The sequence below is a fragment of the Oncorhynchus clarkii genome, chromosome 19 (assembly GCF_045791955.1).
Source record: "Oncorhynchus clarkii lewisi isolate Uvic-CL-2024 chromosome 19, UVic_Ocla_1.0, whole genome shotgun sequence".
Lineage (NCBI taxonomy): Eukaryota > Metazoa > Chordata > Actinopteri > Salmoniformes > Salmonidae > Oncorhynchus > Oncorhynchus clarkii.
The window spans coordinates 30,128,003-30,147,667 of NC_092165.1; the positions used below are offsets into that span (position 1 = coordinate 30,128,003).

The 19,665-nt window shown below is 43.2% G+C and overlaps 1 protein-coding gene across 1 annotated transcript; it reads left to right on the top strand.

Moving 5' to 3' along the window:
* The first annotated feature begins 129 nt into the window (after window positions 1-129).
* Window positions 130-16,218, top strand: LOC139374204 (serine/threonine-protein kinase VRK1-like). The gene is made up of 13 exons (XM_071115223.1): window positions 130-189; window positions 1,987-2,146; window positions 2,326-2,381; window positions 2,700-2,769; window positions 3,379-3,466; window positions 4,736-4,844; window positions 5,113-5,205; window positions 7,057-7,189; window positions 7,680-7,800; window positions 7,894-7,952; window positions 11,204-11,379; window positions 13,009-13,105; window positions 13,198-16,218. Exons 2-13 carry the CDS (start codon window positions 1,987-1,989, stop codon window positions 13,386-13,388), a joined length of 1,353 nt encoding a protein of 450 aa, XP_070971324.1. The 5' UTR covers window positions 130-189; the 3' UTR covers window positions 13,389-16,218.
* Window positions 16,219-19,665: the final 3,447 nt, after the last annotated feature.

The window sequence follows — 19,665 nt, forward strand, 5'->3', positions numbered from 1 at the left end:
CAACGTCACATTCGATTTAGAACGTCATTTCCCAGCACCCCTGTAAATATGCAAATGTCAGAAAGTGTTTCTGACCAATAGGCTTGAGCAGTGTTGCAGAATGCGCCAATCGATTTCCGGTTGGACTGCAGTGCGGGAATTTTTGAGAAGCATCGAGGATAGCTTGGAAATAACAACAAAGTCAACGAGGTTTGCGTTAAAGGTTTATGTTATAAACCTGTGAAATCCAATGCCTTTGTTTAGATATATTGATATACCGTGTTTAAGAACACGATTATCATGGAAACGCTGGGTTTTGCGATCTAATCATCCAAAGGCAAGGCTTTTGCTAATGTCAGATAGCTAATGTATCTACGACGTTAGCAAAATAGTTAAGCTAACTAGCTATATGTTCTGACAATCTTTCAAACGTATGCACGCTTGTTTACCTTTAACCGATATTGGCGTTTAAGTTCGCAAAATGTTGCTACCAACTAGTAGTTAACGTTAGCTAAATAGGAAAAACCTCTCGCCCCATTTGGTGAGTGAAACTGGCTAGATTGACGATAATAAGCTACACAACATGACCAAAAGTATATGGACACCTGCTCGTCTAACATCTCATTCCAAAATCATAGACATGAATATGGAGTTGGAGCCCCTTTGCTGCTATAACAGCCTCCATCCACTCTTCTGGGAAGGTTTTCCACTAGATGTTGGAACATTGCTGCAGGGACTTGCTTCCATTCAGCCACGAGCATTAGTGAGGTCTGGCACTGATGTTGGAAGATTAGGTCTGGCTCGCAGTCGGTGTTCCAATTAATCCCAATGGGGTTGAGGTCAGGGCTCTGTGCAGGCCAGTCAAGTTATTCCACACCGATCTCGACAAACCATTTCTGTATGGACCTCGCTTTGTGCATGGGGCATTGTTGCGCTGAAACAGGAAAGGGCCTTCCCAAACTGTTGCACAGAATTGTATAGAATATGTCATTTTATGCTGTAGTGTTAAGATTTCACTTCACTGGAACTAAGGGGCCTAGCCCGAACCATTATTCATCCACCAAACTTTACAGTTGGGACTATGCATTTAGGAAGGTAGTGTTCTCCTGGCATCTGCCAAACCCAAATGTGTCTGTTGGACTGCCAGATGGTTAAGTGTGTTTCATCACTCCAGAGAAGGCATTCCCTCTGCTCCAGAGTCCAATGGCGGCAAGCTTTACCCCACTCTAGCTGACGCGTGGCATTATGCATGGTGATCTTAGGTTTGTGTCCGGCTGCTAACGTCGCTTCTTGAGGCAGTTTGGAACTCTAGTAAGTTTTGCAACCCAGGACATACGGTTTTTACACGCTTCAGCACTCGGCTGTCCCATTCTGTGAAATTTTGTGGCCTTCCATTTCGCAGCTTAGCCATTGTTGCTCCTAGACGTTTCCACTTTACATTGTTGACCAGGGCAGAAATTAGTCAAACTGACTTGTTGGAAATGTGGCATCCTATGACGTTGCCATGTGGAAAGTCACTGAGCTCTTCAGTAAGGCCATTCTACTGCCCATGTATGACTATGGAGATTGCATGGCTGTGTGCTCGATTTTAGACACCAGTCAGCATCGGGTGTGGCTGAAAAAGCAGAGTCCACTATTTTGAAGGGGTGTCCACATACTTTTGTATATATAGTGTATCTTAACTAGGTAGTTCGATGAGCCAGAAGTAATCGATGTGCTAGCTACCTTATTGGTTACCTTCATTCAGTCGCTTGCCACTCAAGTGAAGTATCATGTGATATGCTGTTTACACATCATATTCAAACCTCACTGAGACATTCAAGAAAACTGCTTTGTTGGTGAAGGTCAAATTAAAGCATTGCTAGCTTTATAACAAGCTATATGTTTTGGGAGGAGCCAGGCTCCCTTACTGGCTGGCAGTGGCAAGATAGTTTTGTTGAAGGAAGCACTGTTACATCTGCTAGATGTATCACTAGATTGCATAGATTCTCTATCCTGTCCCTCCAGATGCCCCCTAAAGCCAAGGCAGCAGGGAAGGGCAGAGGACCAGAAAAGAGAAAGCTTGCTGAGGAGTTCCCCCCTGGAGAAGTACTTACAGATACTGGCAAGAAGTCCTGGAAACTGGGAGCCCCCATTGGACAGGGCGGCTTCGGACTGCTCTATCTGGGTAAGAGAGGCACGGCAACATGGGTTATAAAACACATCTAGGCTAGTTCACTGATTATTGATCGGGAATTCCTCATCCGCTGACCTCAGAAGATCAGAAATACTACATGTCTTGCATATGTATTTCCAGCCTATTCATTTTTAAACTAGGCTAGTCTGAGGTCTGTTATTGTTTTACAGCCGATGAGAATTCATCTAAAACGGTTGGTGCTGGTGCCCCATATGTCATCAAAGTGGTAAGACAACTCTGGCTTGGTAATCCAAGCCTTTTTGTATATGATTGCCTGATTGGCCTCAGTTCTATCTCATGCCTGTACACGCAAGACAAAGGAAACATTTAGCATCCTTACTGTATGCCTGTACAGTTGATGACAATATACTCTTGACTACCCTGCATGACTCCAGGCTTACCTATGCTGCATGTTCTATATAGTGTTTCCAGGATGAGTTTAACTGATCTTATACTCCTGATTATGTCATAAACTGACACAAATGGGATGAATAAAGCTGTACTGTTTGGTCAACTGTCCTGGTCCCCCCCCCCCTTCATCTAGGAGCCCAGTGACAACGGACCACTGTTCTCAGAGCTCAAGTTCTACATGCGAGCTGCCAAGCCGGATCAAAGTATGCATACCACTCCCTCCCTCAAGATTGCACACCCACGCGGTCCCTCAACACTGGAACAAACAACCACGAATAGCGAAATGAACAACTTTCTTAATTAAATAAGTGAAGTAGTAGGGCCATGTAGTGAGGTCTTCACTTTCCAACATGGTGCCTTTGGCTCCTGCGTTCGCCCCAAGGCCACAACTTTGCATTTTATATCATAACAATCCGAATGTCAATCTCCCCTGACAATTAACTGTTATATTACTAAGGAACGAAGGCTCATGTTTTATTCATGGAATATGGTGGTGTCTGTTGGTAAATATTTGTCCCAGTAGCAGATTAGCTTGCGACCGCCTCTGGCTCGCCTCCCATGGAATTATCCTTCTCATTACTTTGAGCACCACCACCAAGTTTTAGGAAGTGTGTTTGGAAGCGTTTGTATGACCGGCTAAATAGTACTATCTTGATTTGCCTCACTGTTACTTTTCACTTGCAGTCATATGGTTTAACCCTTAACAAGTGACTCTCTTTTTGCATGTTGTGATGTTGTTTTAGCTGAGTATTTTTGCTGTTTTTCATATGTAGTATTTTTTTTTGTTCTCCATTTTTTTTGTTGTATTGTAGTTCAGAGTTGGATGAAGTCTCACAAGACAAAGTATTTGGGAGTGCCAAAGTACTGGGGGTCTGGACTGCATGAGAAAGGAGGGAACAGGTATTGACTAGTGCCTTTTTAAAACCTGCTTCTTTCAGTACCTTTGATGGCACTCTCATGTAAATACCTTTGAACTAGTGTCACACAATATACCGAAAGCGTAGTACTTTTTTCGATAGTGTAACATGAAATACGGTTTGGTACTAGAACTTCTGTTACTTTCGTAACTTTTGTCAAATGTTTCTCAAGTCATCTACTGATCGAGAAAGGATCAAGTCGATCAACGCAGCCGATGTCCCCTCATAGCGCTAGGGCTCCGTGCCTGCTCCGCTTACTCATTGCTAGCTCTACCCTGTCCGCAGAATATTGCTGATTTCAAAGCTGATTGTCACCAAAAACTTTATTTATTCACTTAATCTCCCCCAGCCTCACGTCTCTCCCAGTCAAAATCATCTTTGCTTGAGCCTGGAACTGTGTGTGTGAATGCCATCATGGGTCTTAAAGAGACAGCACACACTTTTATAAAATAAGATATTGAAAATAAGTCCCAAATTGAATGGAAATATTGTTTTTCATCTGTAGGCCCATGAAAAGGGCTTGTAAGTAAGCATTTCACGGTAGGGTTGTATTTGGCGCATGTGACAAATAACATTTTGATTTGAAATCAGCCAAAACAAGCTCAATAACTCAATGCCTGCACACACTCCTATTTAATATGCATCCACCTGCATTGTGAAAAGGCCTAGGCTACATCTTGAGTTACCCAGATTATCAATAGACAATGCTATGTTGTTATATACTTTGTTTATTTTTTACCCAATGTCAAATTAGTTGTATAATTGATTCATTAATGCTTACATTCAAACATTTTAAATGTAGTGATATTGAACAAAACAATTTTTTGTGTAGATCAAGTGCCATTCCATGACTTTGGCAAATACACTTTCTTGTTTCGCCGTGGTGTCATTTTGGTATCGAGTATCGTGGTAGTATCGAGTATTGTGATACTAAACCTGGTCTCAAAGTCAAAATTCTGGTATCGTGACAACACTGCTTTGAACCAACATAGCAATTGTTTACTTTAGACACCGGTAAAGTTATGCATTCATGAATGTCCAAGCAACCCGCCACTTCTCCAGCTGCAAAGAAAGGGATGTTGATTGATTAACATATGCGATTGGGTGCTCCCCAATTGGCACCCTATTGCCTTTATAGTGCACTACTGTTGACCAGGGCCCATAGGGTGCCATATAAGTAGTGCACTATAGGAATTGGGTGCCATTTGGGTTGCGCCCTGAATCTGTTTCCCTCTGGTTCCTCCCTTCCCAGGTACAGGTTCATGGTGATGGACCGGTTTGGGACGGACCTGCAGAAGAAGTTTGAGGAGAGTGGGAGGAGGTTCCCCCGAAAACTGGTCCTGCAGCTCGGACTGAGACTCGTGAGTTTTAGTCATCTTAACTGCCAATTTTTAGATAATCGAGCCACGGGGGGAGACTAAAACGACAGCTAACTAAAGCATTGATTTATTTCATTCACGCTATTAAAAAAACAAACAATTGTTGGCTGTTTATCTCATTTACTGTGTCTTGAGTGTTGTTAAAAAAAAAAAAAATTCTCGCTCATTTTGTTTGCCTATGCACTACTATCTCAGGAAATAATGTGTTTGCTATTTTTTGTTGACTTCTCTTCTCCGCTCACTTGTGTAGCTTGACATTCTGGAGTACATCCATGAGCATGAGTATGTACACGCTGACATCAAAGCATCCAACCTCCTCCTCAGCCACAACAACCCCAATCAGGTCAGTGGCTGTCCCACCTGTCTGCTATTCACTGCATTGATTGGCACCTTTTTTTTGTTGATCTGGCCCTGTGCTAACGCACCTGACTTTGAGCTCATTATTAAGCCAGGGCTTGATGTTAAGTTTTTAGTTCAATCAGGTGTGATAGTACCGCGGGAGTGGATTGAGAAACGCCTACGTAGTGGAGCTTTTAGTCCTGATATGGCTCGCATACTTGGTACACTATATTATCAGGGCTATGTAGCCTAGCTAGCTATGTGCTTTGTGTGTAGTGGATTACGGTTTCAGAGGGAAGGCCTATTTCTCAGTCTGGGTACGATTTCAAATGATTGTCTCTACCTCTTCAAGGGAAGCAATTCCTTTGACCTGATATGTAGCTAAGTTGAAAAAAAAATGTGGGATATGTTTATTTATTTGATTATGCTCCTGCCACTGGTTCATTAGATTCAATTAAACAAATGAGAGAGAGAAGAGGGTGATGGTGGGGCGTTCATCATTCCTCTAAACAGGGGAGAGATTAGATGACTGGTAAGAGATCTTTCAAGCAAACAAGGTGGGGGCAGGGGCAAATATTTAATTTAGAGATTAATAATGTATCCATGGTGTGTTATTAAAGTGCTATTTTTAAATGACAATTTAGAAAGCAGACCCTTGGGAGTCTCAGTGTTAGCTCTCTCTCAATCTGCCTACTCCCTCCCTCCCTGCAGTTGTTGGAAACATTTGTTTGACTTTCTGTACTGTAGCCATGACTAGTATTGTAGGCTTTGTACGGATGTGACGATTCGCCGATGCGCGCGTCTGTCCAGAAAACCGCTAGGAATTGCTGCTGTTGCTCATATTGCGTTCTTTCTACCTTCCCCGAAAATGCCGCTCATCTTTTGGGACGACTGATGGGTCCTCTCAGTGTCGAACTGCTTGTAACTGTGTCGACTGTCACTGATCTACATGTCATTTTGCGTGCGTGCCAAACATCCCCAGGCAATGTCAGTGACCTTGTGAAACTGCGCACCCTGCCCAGTTTCGCGTGCTTACTAACGCCAGGTTGGAGGCCCGTTCCTGATCTTGCACGTCTGCGTGGCACCTTTAGTGTTCAGGTGCTAAACTGACTTGCGTGATGTTGGGCTTTTATTAGTCGAGTGACAACCGATGTCATTTGCTAGGTTATTGTTATCTTCTGTGCTGTTGAACAGTGTGTTTTACCAGAATAAAAGTAAGCTACCGGAGACAACTGTAATCTGGCTATAGCTGCTGAACAAGGGTTTACCATAGGTTTTGATCAGGTTCATCGTCAACAGCAGCGTTGGTAATTTGGCTTTAAACAGTCGGTGTGTATGGTCATTTTTAGATGTACAATGAGCTATCATTTTTGCAAAGTGCACTGCATGGCTGAAGCAAGAGGAGAACTTCCAAACTGTAGGTCGAAACCCTTCGATTTTGAGATGGGGGGGGGGTGAAATCCAAAATGGTGCTATATATTCATTGGCTATGTCATAGCTAATTTGTAAACAATAAATATTGATAGCAATGTATCTTAAACACTTAACACTTAACCAAATGGCATCGATTTGTTCTCTAATCCAACCGAATCGTATGGAATCATTTCAATCTACTGTATAACGCATCGTTCCTGTAACGGAGCCCATGTATCTTTATGCGTATCGAATCTTATTGAAAGGGAAAGATCCTTATTTTATTATTGTAGTCCAGGTGATTTCCCCCCCCACCCCACACACATGTACAGTTTATTAGTAATATACTAGTTCTAGGCCCATCTCGTGTATATTCCTTAGGTTGGATATGTGTCCGTGTGTGCATGCATGAATTTGTCTGTTTTTGTTTGCAAACCTATAGGTTTATTTAGTAGATTATGGGCTGGCCTATAGGTACTCTCCTGAAGGCATACTGAAGGAGTACAAGGAGGACCCTAAGAGGTGCCACGACGGGACCATCGAGTTCACCAGCATCGACGCACACAAAGGAGTCTGTAAGTACACCTCACCTCTCCTTTAGCCAAGCCAGGGGCACGTTCATTTGGGAGCAAATGTTCGGGGGGGGGATGGTTTGAAACGGAACATTTTTTTTTTAAATTGTTGATTAACTTGTATCAACACCACCTAGCTACCAGCGGTTACGGTGTATATAACCTGTCGTTCACACCTAGCTACCAGCGACCAGTCGTTTTCGATGGGAGGAGGAAACACAAGGACACAGACACTTAATGGTTGGCGACTCGAAAGCTTGCGAGCTGTGTTGAAAAATCCCCACTTTTATGCCCATTTCTGCTATGCAACCTTGCGACAGCCAATTGGGGTGGGCTGCTCTCACAATCGCGCTTTGAAATTGGATAACAGAAACAACTGCTGTAATGCACACCTACGCGGGCAGATTTCAACAGCTCCATCGCTGATTATGTCGGCAAATGTAAGTCCAGAGTTTCGTGTCTATTGGTCAACTCAACCGTTGTATGTCTCCAGCACCTTGTAGAAGGAGCGATCTGGAGATCCTGGGGTACTGTATGGTCCAGTGGCTCTGTAGTAAATTGCCCTGGGAAGACAAGCTGCAAGACTCCCTCTACGTCAGAGACTCAAAACTACGGTAAGATGTCACACACGCACCTGCATGTGCAAAACACGCACAAGTGCTTGTGCGCACATCCCTCTTAATTATTTTTTTTTCTCCCACTCACAGATGCAGAGATAACGTCTCAGACTTCATGTCTCAATGTTTCTCCTCACAAGACAAGCCAGGTGAGGTCTTTTCATTCACTTTTTTATTTATTTATTTTGGACTCGCCCCCTGGTATCAGTTTCCTTTTTGTGTCGAAGCCCATATTGCTGTGGGGACTTGCCAGTTACGTCGTCATTACTAGCTGAACTGACTGACTCTCTGTGGTCCTTGAGAACACCTGTGTTGGGAGTTCAGCCCTCCACATTACACCCCGTGCCTTTGCTTCATTCACAGCCCCAACCAGCCCTAATTGAACTGAAGCACTTCTTCATCACACACACAGAGGAGAGGAGAGTGGCTGTTCACTCCATAATAATGGGACCTGCCGATTCCCTCATAATGAATGCTAATTCATTAGCACCACCGCTAATTCTCCGACCGCAACAAAACTTTCCACTTTAACTTTGTTGTGAAGCCGTGAACTTACATATGTGTTGAGCGCATTAGTGTGAAGCATAGGTGAGAGTCAGTATGGACGGCTAGAGTGTTCACTGAGGTTCTAGCCATTTGGAGTGAAAACACTTCAAATATGTTGTAAACTTTTTGAGGGTTTGTTAAATATCTATGATTTTATTTTTGAACGATTTGTGGGCCATTCGTACGGTATTGAGGCCTGTAGATTTAATTTGGCTCTACATATCATTCACCTTTAGAATATGGACCAGGGGGCCCTAGTTGACAAGACAATTCTATCTGAAGTAGGAGCACGTCCAATGCAGCTGTTTTTATCTCGACATCAAATCATTTTTTGTTAACAATGAAGTACCTTAACTGTGATTTTTATTTTATTTTTCTTCAATTGTGGTCAAAAATAAACAAAAGTCTTGCTTGAGAAATTAGCTTCTTAGCAAAGAGCAATTTCTCAAGCAAGACTTTTGCTAGGACTGTCTGGGAGTGGGGTGGGGGAAACTGAAAACTAGCTGTTACTGGCAGAGAGGTATGGAACACTCTTTCTCATTGGTCTATTAACTCATTTACCGTCTGGTGATGTCACTAGGCAGGCCAAAACCCCATCCCACCAAAACAGGCTGAAATTTCAGGCCGTCTTTTCGAACAGCTCTTACACTAAAGGGCATTTTCATAATTTTCACAATATTACAGTACCATTCCGACTTCATAGTGTGGAAATGTTTCGGGTGAAATCATGTTTTTTGACTGCGCTGGGCCTTTAAACAAACTTTGACTTGGGGAGTTTAACTGTCCCTTTAATCCTGAAGCCAGGGCCTTGCCTCCCTCCTCCTCTCCGCCTACTGTTGTCGGCCTCCTCTCCTCTGATCCCTATGTGGCAGCGCCCGCTCTGTGCGCTTTGTGGCAGCCGTGTGACAGAAGGAGAGATTTCTCCGCGGGCTGTTGTCTTGTGCGTACAGCAACACGCAACGCATCACAACGGCCCAGAGAGAGAGGTGACTGCAGTGGAGCCGTCATGGTTCTGTTGTGTCCGCCATCATCACTAATTCTGTTTGGTGTGACTTATTTTAGCTTTCACCCAGGCGGTAAACAACAGTTTGGGAGCGACGGAGCAGAAGGAAGAGGGGCTGACGCACCGTGCCACTTCCTCTCCTCATCCCTCTATCCTCTCCTCCTCACTCTCTCTTGACTTAGCCCCAAGGTCAAAGTGCCAGTGCTGGCTGTATTAGGAGAGAGGAAAGGAATGCGGGTAGAGGAGTGTAACTGGCACTTCCGTCCAGTGTAACTGGACGGAAGTGCGCTAGCTAACACCTTTTTTTTTTAAATTCTGTTTTCATTTCATTTCACCTTTATTTAACCAGGTAGGCCAGTATATGAGAACTTGTTCTCAACAACTGCGACCTGGCCAAGATATAGCAAAGCAGTTCGACACACAACAACACAGAGTTACACATGGGATAAACAAATGTGCAGTCAATAACACAATAGCAAAAAAATCTATATACAGTGTGTGCAAATGGAGTACAGCGGTAAGGCAATAAATAAGCCAAAAGTAACGAAGTAATCACAATTTTAGCAGATTAACACTGGAGTGATAGATGTGCAGATGATGATGATGTGCAAGTAGAAATACTGATGTGCAAAAAAGTAAATAAAAACAATATGGGGATGAGGTAGGTAGTTGGATGGGCTGTGTACAGATGGGCTGTGTACAGCTGCAGCGATTGGTAAACGGCTCAGATAGCTGATGTTTTAAAGTTAGTGAGGGAGATATGTTTCCAACTTCAGCGTTTTTTTTTTTTTTTGCAAATCGTCATTGGCAGCAGAGAACTGGAAGGAAAGGCGGCATATTTAGGTGTTGGCTTTGGGGATGACCAGTGAAATATACCTGCTGGAGCGCGTGCTACGGGTGGGTGTTGCTATGGTGACCAGTGAACTGTGGTAAGGCGGAGCTTTACTTAGCAAAGACTTATAGATGACCTGGAGCCAGTGGGTTTGGCGACGAATATGTAGCGAGGGCCAGCCGACAAGAGCATACAGGTCGCAGTGGTGGGTAGTATATGGGACTTTGGTGCCAAAACGGATGGCACTGTGATAGACTGCATCCAGTTTGCTGAGTGGAGTGTTGGAGGCTATTTTGTAAATTACATCGCTGAAGTTGAGGATCGGTAGGACAGTCCGATTTACGAGGGTATGTTTGGCAGCGTGAGTGAAGGTGGCTTTGTTGCGCAATAGGAAGCCAATTCTAGATTTAATTTTGGATTGGAGATGCTTAATGTGAGTCTGGAAGGAGAGTTTACAGTCTAGCCAGGCACCTAGGTATTTGTAGTTGTCCACACATTCTAACCGTCCAGAGTAGTGATGCTTGGCGGGTGCGAGCCGCGATCGGTTGAAGAGCATGCATTTAGTTTTAATGTATTGAAGCTCGTTTGGAGGTTTGTTAACACAGTGTCCAAAGAAGGGCCAGATGTATACAGGATGGTGTCGTCTGCGTAGAGGTGGATCAACACCTAGATAACAACCGTTCAGAGCATCAGTTTTTCAGTTTATCGTCAGTTGTGAATCGTTGATTTGACTTAGTTTGTCTGTTTTTGGTTCAATATGGTACATTGTTTCTTCTCTGTGTTGGATGACTGTATTTTTATCACAATGTTGTTGGAACAGCTTGGGAAACAGGTAGAAATTCATTACCACTGCAGCTAGCTACCTTTAATTGTGGATAGGACTCACTTAAAATGTGTGCTTAAATCTGTGTGACCCTCTCAGTAGAGATTACTTTGCTTCGTGCCGGGACTCCTGACCTAAAACGTAAGGCTCAAATCTAAACCCCCCCCCAATATCTATTGTTTCCTCTCCTTTTTAGACGAACTTCAGAAGTTTGTGGAGGAGGTGAAGACTCTAAGCTACACAGACAAGCCGGCCTATCAGAAGCTCCGGTCCATTCTGGAAGCGGGGCTTAAGTCGATCGGCGCCAAAGATGACGACAAGCTGGAGTTCTCCTCATCGGTCAACGAACGCGGGCCATTGTCCTCTGTCGAGGTCGGTCCACAAAGAGCCCAACACAGAAAGACGTGTTGCTGTGCGGTCATGGTAGCCTCAGCGTTTAAAACCTGGCACGCTCCAGACCTTTTTGAAGCCCGGCCTTTCAAACGGAGCCCATTTCAACCACCCCTAATGTGTTTACCTGTTAAAAGCCATTTGAAATGTAAAAATGCCTGAGCACGATCCCAGACTAATTGTGCACGTTAGTGTGAATGGCTGCCAAGTGCATTGATTTTCAAATCCAATTAAGGTGTGATGCTTTTAACAGATGTACCTTGACCGCTGCTTATTGGCGTTTTTACACCCAAACCACACACACACAGAGCCTTCATTTTGCTGTTCAAAGCCATTTCTACATTACTCTGGCTTCCACACTGGGATTCCTCCAACCAGCTCAAAAGCCTTTTTCCATTTCTCTCCTCCCCACTCACAATTCCTTCCCTTTCCTGCCCTCCCTTCTCCATCTTACCTATCTCCCTCCTCCTCTCCCCTTCTCTTCATTATCTTCCCCTCTTCCTTCCTCTACCTCCCTCCTCTCCTCCCTCCCTCCATCCCTCTTATCCGACAGGTCTGAGTACCTGTGTTTATCCCTCGCTAATGTATCACAAATTTGCTGACACGGTAACCTTGGAGTCGGCGCGGCCCCGCAATCAGCGCACCGCTCTCACGGCAGAGGGAGGGATCTCCTCCCTCTTCCTCCCCCCTCCTCGCACTACCCACAATGCCGTTTGCATATGGAAGGTGCCACCGGGGAGCTGGCCCATGCCAGTTGAGGGTTACCTGCCCACTGCCGTTATTGTATGTAATTATCCAGCCAATCTGTTCAGCTCAGCAGGGTCTGCTGGTAATCATGAGGTAGCAATTGGCAAAATGGAAGTCAGCAGAGAGGAGAGAGGGAAGAGAAGAGGGGGGGGGGTTGGGTGAGTGATAGTTCAAGTCCGAGAGAGGGGCGAGCGTTCATTATACAGTCTGAGAGATGGAGGAAAGGTGGAAGGGAGGAGGGAAGGAAGGAGAGATGGAGGATTTGATTGCTGTCGTTAAGTGCATCTTTCTCGTCGCCTCATTCTCGGCTGGTATGATTTCATGGACAAAGTTATTGTCTCGTTTTAGTCTTTAATCTGTATAAGGGGGAAAAAATTAAGTCATAGTTTATGAAAATGGTACCAAAGGGATCACCTCACTAAGTACGGATACAGCTCTGCTTTGTCAGTTACTAAACCATCAAATCTCAACTTTGACCCCAAAGAAAGTTCCAGATGCCTTAAATGATGACCCGAGAAACAGAATTAGCGCTGACCATTGTTGTTATTTAGATAGTCATGGAACCATAATTTAATTTGTACTTTGAATGGATTATTCCCGTAGAAGGTTTTCTTACTCTGCGAGATGGCAGTGATAATTGCATTTGCTCAGATGGCACACAAGGCTCTGGGCAGATGTAAACGTTCGGTCGTCATGTACCCAAGCAGAGTTTCTCATTTCATGTTTGATTTCGGCCTTCTCCAAGGATTCTGCAAGCGGACCGGGAGATTTGACCACTGCGCTCGCTCTCTCTCACTGTTTCTCTTGCTGTTGCTCTCTCTCTGCACTTGTTCTCATCCCTCTTTTCTTTCCCTCTCCTCACAGAAGACTCCCAAAAGAAAGAGAGCGGTAGATTATAAAGGGGAGGCTAATGACGAGACCGACGGCACTCCCGCCAAGAAAAGAAAAGCTGGAAAGAAAGGTAAGAATCTCCTTTTTTCCTTCTTCTCCTCTCCCCTCCCCTCTCTTCAGGTTAAATCTCACTGTTTTGAAATTGTAATCTTCTCCCTACAGAGGTGAATGGAGTGAAAAGGGTAGTCATCCCCAAGAAGAAAGCGACCCTTAAAAAGACTGCTGCTAGCCCGAAGAAGGCGGCTGCTAGCCCCGAGAAGATACTGGTGGAGATGGCTACTCAGACCACTCCTGGCCTGAAGAGAGGCAGAGGTAGACCCAAGAAAAAGTCAGACCCCTTAGAATCAGAATGAGTTGTACTTCTCATTCTGTGTTCCAGCCATCCTTTAATTTGAATTACTTTGCAGATATAAAACAAACAATCATAATATCAGTCAAAAAAAAAATGTCAAATTCCCAGTTTACGCTACAAAATCAACTTTGTAACGGTTTTAAATATAGCTTCTATTTGACTAAACAGTCCATGATGTAGACTAAGGCATTGTTGGCAGAATAGATGGATGCAGTTCAATGCATGATTAATGTAATTCACCAATACATTTCTTGGTAGTCCCAAAAATATTGCTATCAGGTTGTAAATCACAGCTGGCCTGGTACATTGTTTGCTGCCTGCATTCAGGATGCACCGTTTTAGTTTCAATGACTCAATATTTTGGACCAAAACGGATTAAATGTAACTAAGGATAGGACTATCAATACAATCGAACTAGCAAGAGCGATGATCACTAGTCAGTCATAACGTGGCTAATGGGCTAGCGTATCTACTCATGTGTCAAGCTAAAAACGCGGAGCCTAACGCTAGGATGATGTCATGTCATGCCCTTGGAGGAGTGGTTTGAGTGACTGACTTATTCCCCTCATTGTTTTTCGGTGGCTATACACATCTAGAGATGCAGGTTTCATTTGGTTAGCTAGCAAGAACTTGAACGACTGTTATTCAGTTAGCATATCTCTTGCGTTTGCAAATTCACTCTGGCTATCTATTCCAATTTCATTGCACTCTTGTCCGAGTGTGCCAGAGCCCAGAATAAAGGATGAATTTACACTTGCGGAATATGACCAGTGTCAGTAAACATATGCAAAGAAGGTAATAGTTCATCACAAACACTTTAGTTAACATGTGAACAGCCTAACCAGCTCTGCTACGTTGAGTGAAATGGTCAGTGAGGTGTTCTCTCATTTGTGTCTGGAAGTAGCTAGCTAGCAAGCTAGCCAACTTCATCCAGTTAGCTTGGGTGCTTTGTTGGGACAAGCATGTATTGGCAGGCAAGCTGTAGAATGACAAGTAGGCTACAATTCCCCATTGTTTATGAGTGCAATTTTGACAGCCAACTAGCTGAACAAGTTTGAGAGGGTTTACAGTTGTCGGAAGTTTACATACACCTTAGCCAAATGCATTTAAACTCAGTTTTTCACAATTCCTAACATTTAATCCTAGTAAAAATTCCCTGTCTTTGGTCAGTTAGGATCACCACTTTATTTTAAGAATGTGAAATGTCAGAATAATAGCAGAGTATTTCTAGGACATTTCTCTAAAAAGTACGATCTTTGTCCCCATGTGCAGTTGCAAATCGTAGTCTGGCATTTTTATGGCGGTTTTGGAGCAGTGGCTTCTTCCTTGCTGAGCAGCCTTCCAGGTTATTTCGATATAGGACTTGTTTTTCTGTGAATATAGATACTTTTGTAGCTGTTTCCTCCAGCATCTTCACAAGGTCCTTTGTTGTTCTGGGATTGATTTGCACTTTCCGCACCAAAGTACGTTCATCTCTAGGAGACGGAACGCGTCTCCTTCCTGAGCGGTATGACGGCTGCATGGTCCCATGGTGTTTATACTTGGGTACTATTGTTTGTACAGATGAACATGGTACCTTCAGGCGTTTGGAACTTGCTCCCAAGGATGAACCAGACTTGTGGAGGTTTTACAAAAAATTTTCTGAGGTCTTGTCTGATTTCTTTTGATTTTCCCATGATGTCAAGCAAAGAGTTTGAAGGTAGGCCTTGAAATACATCCAGAGGTACACCCCCAATTGACTCAAAGGATGTCAATTAGCCTATCAGAAGCTTCTAAAGCCATGACATCATTTTCTGGAATTTTCCAAGCTGTTTAAAGGCAGTCAACTTAGTGTATGTAAACTTCTGACCACCTGGAATTGTGATACAGTGAATTATAAGTAAAATAATCTGTCTGTAAACAATTGTTGGAAAAATGACTTGTCATGCACAAAGTAGATGTCCTAACCGACTTGCCAAAACTATAGTTTGTTAACAAGAAATTTGTGGAGTGGTTGAAAAACGAGTGTTAATGATTCCAACCTAAGTGTATGTAAACTTCTGACTTCAACTGTATCTATTGTCCCTTTTGTTAGATTTTAGCTCATCTTGCTCAACCTAGCATTAGTTGTTCTTGTTGATTTGCATAACTGAGGGAGAGAGAGCCCACCTCTCAATGGTTGTAAAGTTCCCAAATGTAAGAGGACTCTGTGGTGTTTACGTATTTGCAGAAATCCATTCAGGTGTTGCTTTTATCGAATGTGCTCAAATGATCTAAAAGTTGCGCTGTTGTAGCTGCCTGTAAACACACACAGTCCAGTTCAAAGTGAATGCTGGCAGGCCTGTCTGGCAAATGGCTTGTTTGTATAAAGCCCTACTGTAGCTCTGATTGCCTACAGCACACCAGTCTGTGTAGACTCCGGTCTTGGACAAGACAGATGTTTTTATTAAGTTTTATTTACTGCAGTGTCTATTACTTGTCCAAACTCACTGCCAATTTCCCACTCTATATTGCTGTAGAAATTTCACAACCACCTTAGTATATGTAAATCCCAAACATTCTAAAAATTTATGAAAAAAAATGTGAAAACGACATTATCTAAGTGCGTGCTTGTCAGAATGTTTCTAAGTGTCATTCTTCCTGGGGGTGTATATGAACACATTTTAATACGATTTCATATTTCTAAAATGCTGTCAGTTCCACTTTAAGAGATACTACTTTAAAAGAAAAAAAAAAAAGTTTGTACAGTATCGTTTATCTCTTCTGCACGGCATATTTTTTAAAAAATATTTCATTTTGTAAACACGCATGGCCTTCTGTAAGTTGGATAATAAAATAATAATGATGTGAGAGTCTGTGGTATGCTTTCTGTACACTAAAACATGTGTCATGTAGAATGTCCACCCACTCTTTGGTGATGAAATTCCACATCCTTATATGTTTATAAGATAACATTTTACCCAAGACATATGATTATTCATGTTCTGAAATGTTAAGTGGGGTTGTTTTTATCTAGCATGTCTTTAACATTTATTGTATATCCCCAAAAAGTTGCGACTTCCTAACCGAGTACATCCGGTTAATAAGAACAGAGATGTGCAGGTTTCTCGTAACAACTGTTGAGGATTTTACATTTTGGGGTTGTCGTCAAAGTTGTTAGCATGACAATCTGAATGAAATGTAAAAATGTGTTTTTCATCGGGCACCCTATATCATGTTTGTGTGTCATGTATATTTTGAATCCAATAGGTGAAAAATATATGGGAAAGCTAAAATGCCTCCATGCTACTCAGTCATCCCACACATACAATACACTTGGTTTCCTTACCTGTTTGTCCTGCATAGTTTCCATTTACAACATAGATTACCAGTTTCTACTTAACATTATCTTCTTCTCGTGACCCCCTAATAGATAAGTATCTCCCTCTAACTGCTGATGGGAATGTGAAGCGTCAGTTTGGTGCTCTAGTGTGTCTGACATGATTGGGTACCAGGGCTCAGGGCTCATGCCCCATCCCTTCCCTCTCTTCTCCCCCTTCCATCTCCTCACTCCACTCTTCCCTCTCCACTTCTAGCTTCTCCCATGGCCTATCCTCCACCGGTGGGTTGGCCACAGCTTCAGTGCAGTAATTAGGCCTGATGTGCAGGACTTCAAATGAAGTGACAGGATTTACTAAAACTGTCGCAAATTAGACCGACTGTGTCTAACTTCTGCAACTGAAAACGCCTGACTGGGGCCGAGCGTCGTATTTAGGGTCAAGGGACTAATGTGAGGAGATTAGAGCTGATTTAACGGTCATTCGGCTCACATTTGGCGAAAAGAGATGGTCAGACATAGATTAGTGTCTCTGTAGCCCATATTACTGCTAAAGTTCACCGTTTTATCATCGTCTGTGGGCAGAGAAGTGGTTCTTTTGAACATCAATGTTTTGAAAGACAGGTCTATGTGGAATAGTGCCTCTATTACGGATTAAAATAATAACCCTGTTCATTTTTTTTTTTTCTATAGTCACATTGTTATGTTGCATATTGATTTAAGCTTTCAAAAGACATCCACCTTTTCCTCACCTGATATTTGGTAATAGTTCAGTATATTACCATATATATACAGTGCCTTGCGAAAGTATTCGGCCCCCTTGAACTTTGCGACCTTTTGCCACATTTCAGGCTTCAAACATAAAGATATAAAACTGTATTTTTTTGTGAAGAATCAACAACAAGTGGGACACAATCATGAAGTGGAATGACATTTATTGGATTTTTCAAACTTTTTTTAACAAATCAAAAACTGAAAAATTGGGCGTGCAAAATTATTCAGCCCCTTTACTTTCAGTGCAGCAAACTCTCTCCAGAAGTTCAGTGAGGATCTCTGAATGATCCAATGTTGACCTAAATGACTAATGATGATAAATACAATCCACCTGTGTGTAATCAAGTCTCCGTATAAATGCACCTGCACTGTGATAGTCTCAGAGGTCCGTTAAAAGCGCAGAGAGCATCATGAAGAACAAGGAACACACCAGGCAGGTCCGAGATACTGTTGTGAAGAAGTGTAAAGCCGGATTTGGATACAAAAAGATTTCCCAAGCTTTAAACATCCCAAGGAGCACTGTGCAAGCGATAATATTGAAATGGAAGGAGTATCAGACCACTGCAAATCTACCAAGACCTGGCCGTCCCTCTAAACTTTCAGCTCATACAAGGAGAAGACTGATCAGAGATGTAGCCAAGAGGCCCATGATCACTCTGGATAAACTGCAGAGATCTACAGCTGAGGTGGGAGACTCTGTCCATAGGACAACAATCAGTCGTATATTGCACAAATCTGGCCTTTATGGAAGAGTGGCAAGAAGAAAGCCATTTCTTAAAGATATCCATAAAAAGTGTTGTTTAAAGTTTGCCAAAAGCCACCTGGGAGACACACCAAACATGTGGAAGAAGGTGCTCTGGTCAGATGAAACCAAAATTGAACTTTTTGGCAACAATGCAAAACGTTATGTTTGGCGTAAAAGCAACACAGCTCATCACCCTGAACACACCATCCCCACTTTCAAACATGGTGGTGGCAGCATCATGGTTTGGGCCTGCTTTTCTTCAGCAGGGACAGGGAAGATGGATGGAGCCAAATACAGGACCATTCTGGAACAATGGAATGGTTCAAAAATAAACATATCCAGGTGTTAGAATGGCCAAGTCAAAGTCCAGACCTGAATCCAATCGAGAATCTGTGGAAAGAACTGAAAACTGCTGTTCACAAATGCTCTCCATCCAACCTCACTGAGCTCGAGCTGTTTTGCAAGGAGGAATGGGAAAAAAATTCAGTCTTTCGATGTGCAAAACTGATAGAGACATACCCCAAGCGACTTACAGCTGTAATCGCAGCAAAAGGTGGCGCTACAAAGTATTAACTTAAGGGGGCTGAATAATTTTGCACGCCCAATTTTTCCGTTTTTGATTTGTTAAAATAGTTTGAAATATCCAATAAATGTCGTTCCACTTCATGATTGTGTCCCACTTGTTGTTGATTCTTCACAAAAAAATACAGTTTTATATCTTTATGTTTGAAGCCTGAAATGTGGCAAAAGGTCGCAAAGTTCAAGGGGGCCGAATACTTTCGCAAGGCACTGTATATATATATATGGAAACCTCTGCTGGTTTCCAAAAACATAAATCCTTTTGTCACCTGAGCTGCATTTTGTCATACACGCTGTCCACCTTACCACCACTGTCTCCATTATGCACTTCTTCATCCCATACAGACCTCTCAGCACCAAGTGTTTCTGTTGAAGGAAAACTACAGACCACCTATCTATCCCCCATTAACTCTGGTTAGATCCCTGCCTTTCTCCCTCTGTCCCTCACACTCTGTAAGGCACACGCTGCCCTGGCTATAAGTGACACACCACACACAGAGGAAGATGTCTTTGTAAATGTTTGTGTTTTGTGAGCCTGCAGGGTCTCATGGCTGCATGGTGGTGGCATCGATCCCCTCAGCCCAGCCCGGACGCATGGAGGGAGGTAGTAAGTGCACCCCTGCCTGCCTGTTCCCTTCTCTTTCCCTTCCCAGAACCTGGGTTGCGCCCCAATAATCTCTCCTTCCTCCTGAAGAGTGCACTCGTTCACTACTCCCCACAAATGTGAAAGCATTGTATTGGTGTAGACTAGAGGGAGTTTTCATACACCAGTCATTTCCTTTCAAATGCATGGAGGGAAGTGAACAAATGCACACTTTGGGAGAAAGGAAGGATAGATGATTGGGACACAGCCGTGACCTTGGGGGCGCACAGCCATCGCTCCTC

Excerpts from the sequence above, each read along its gene's own strand:
- LOC139374204 (XM_071115223.1), top strand. The coding sequence starts at position 1,987 with ATGCCCCCTAAAGCCAAGGCAGCAGGGAAGGGCAGAGGACCAGAAAAG. Across the intron at positions 2,147-2,325 it reads CTTCGGACTGCTCTATCTGG|CCGATGAGAATTCATCTAAA; the intron begins GTAAGAGAGGCA and ends ATTGTTTTACAG. Across the intron at positions 5,206-7,056 it reads GCCACAACAACCCCAATCAG|GTTTATTTAGTAGATTATGG; the intron begins GTCAGTGGCTGT and ends GCAAACCTATAG.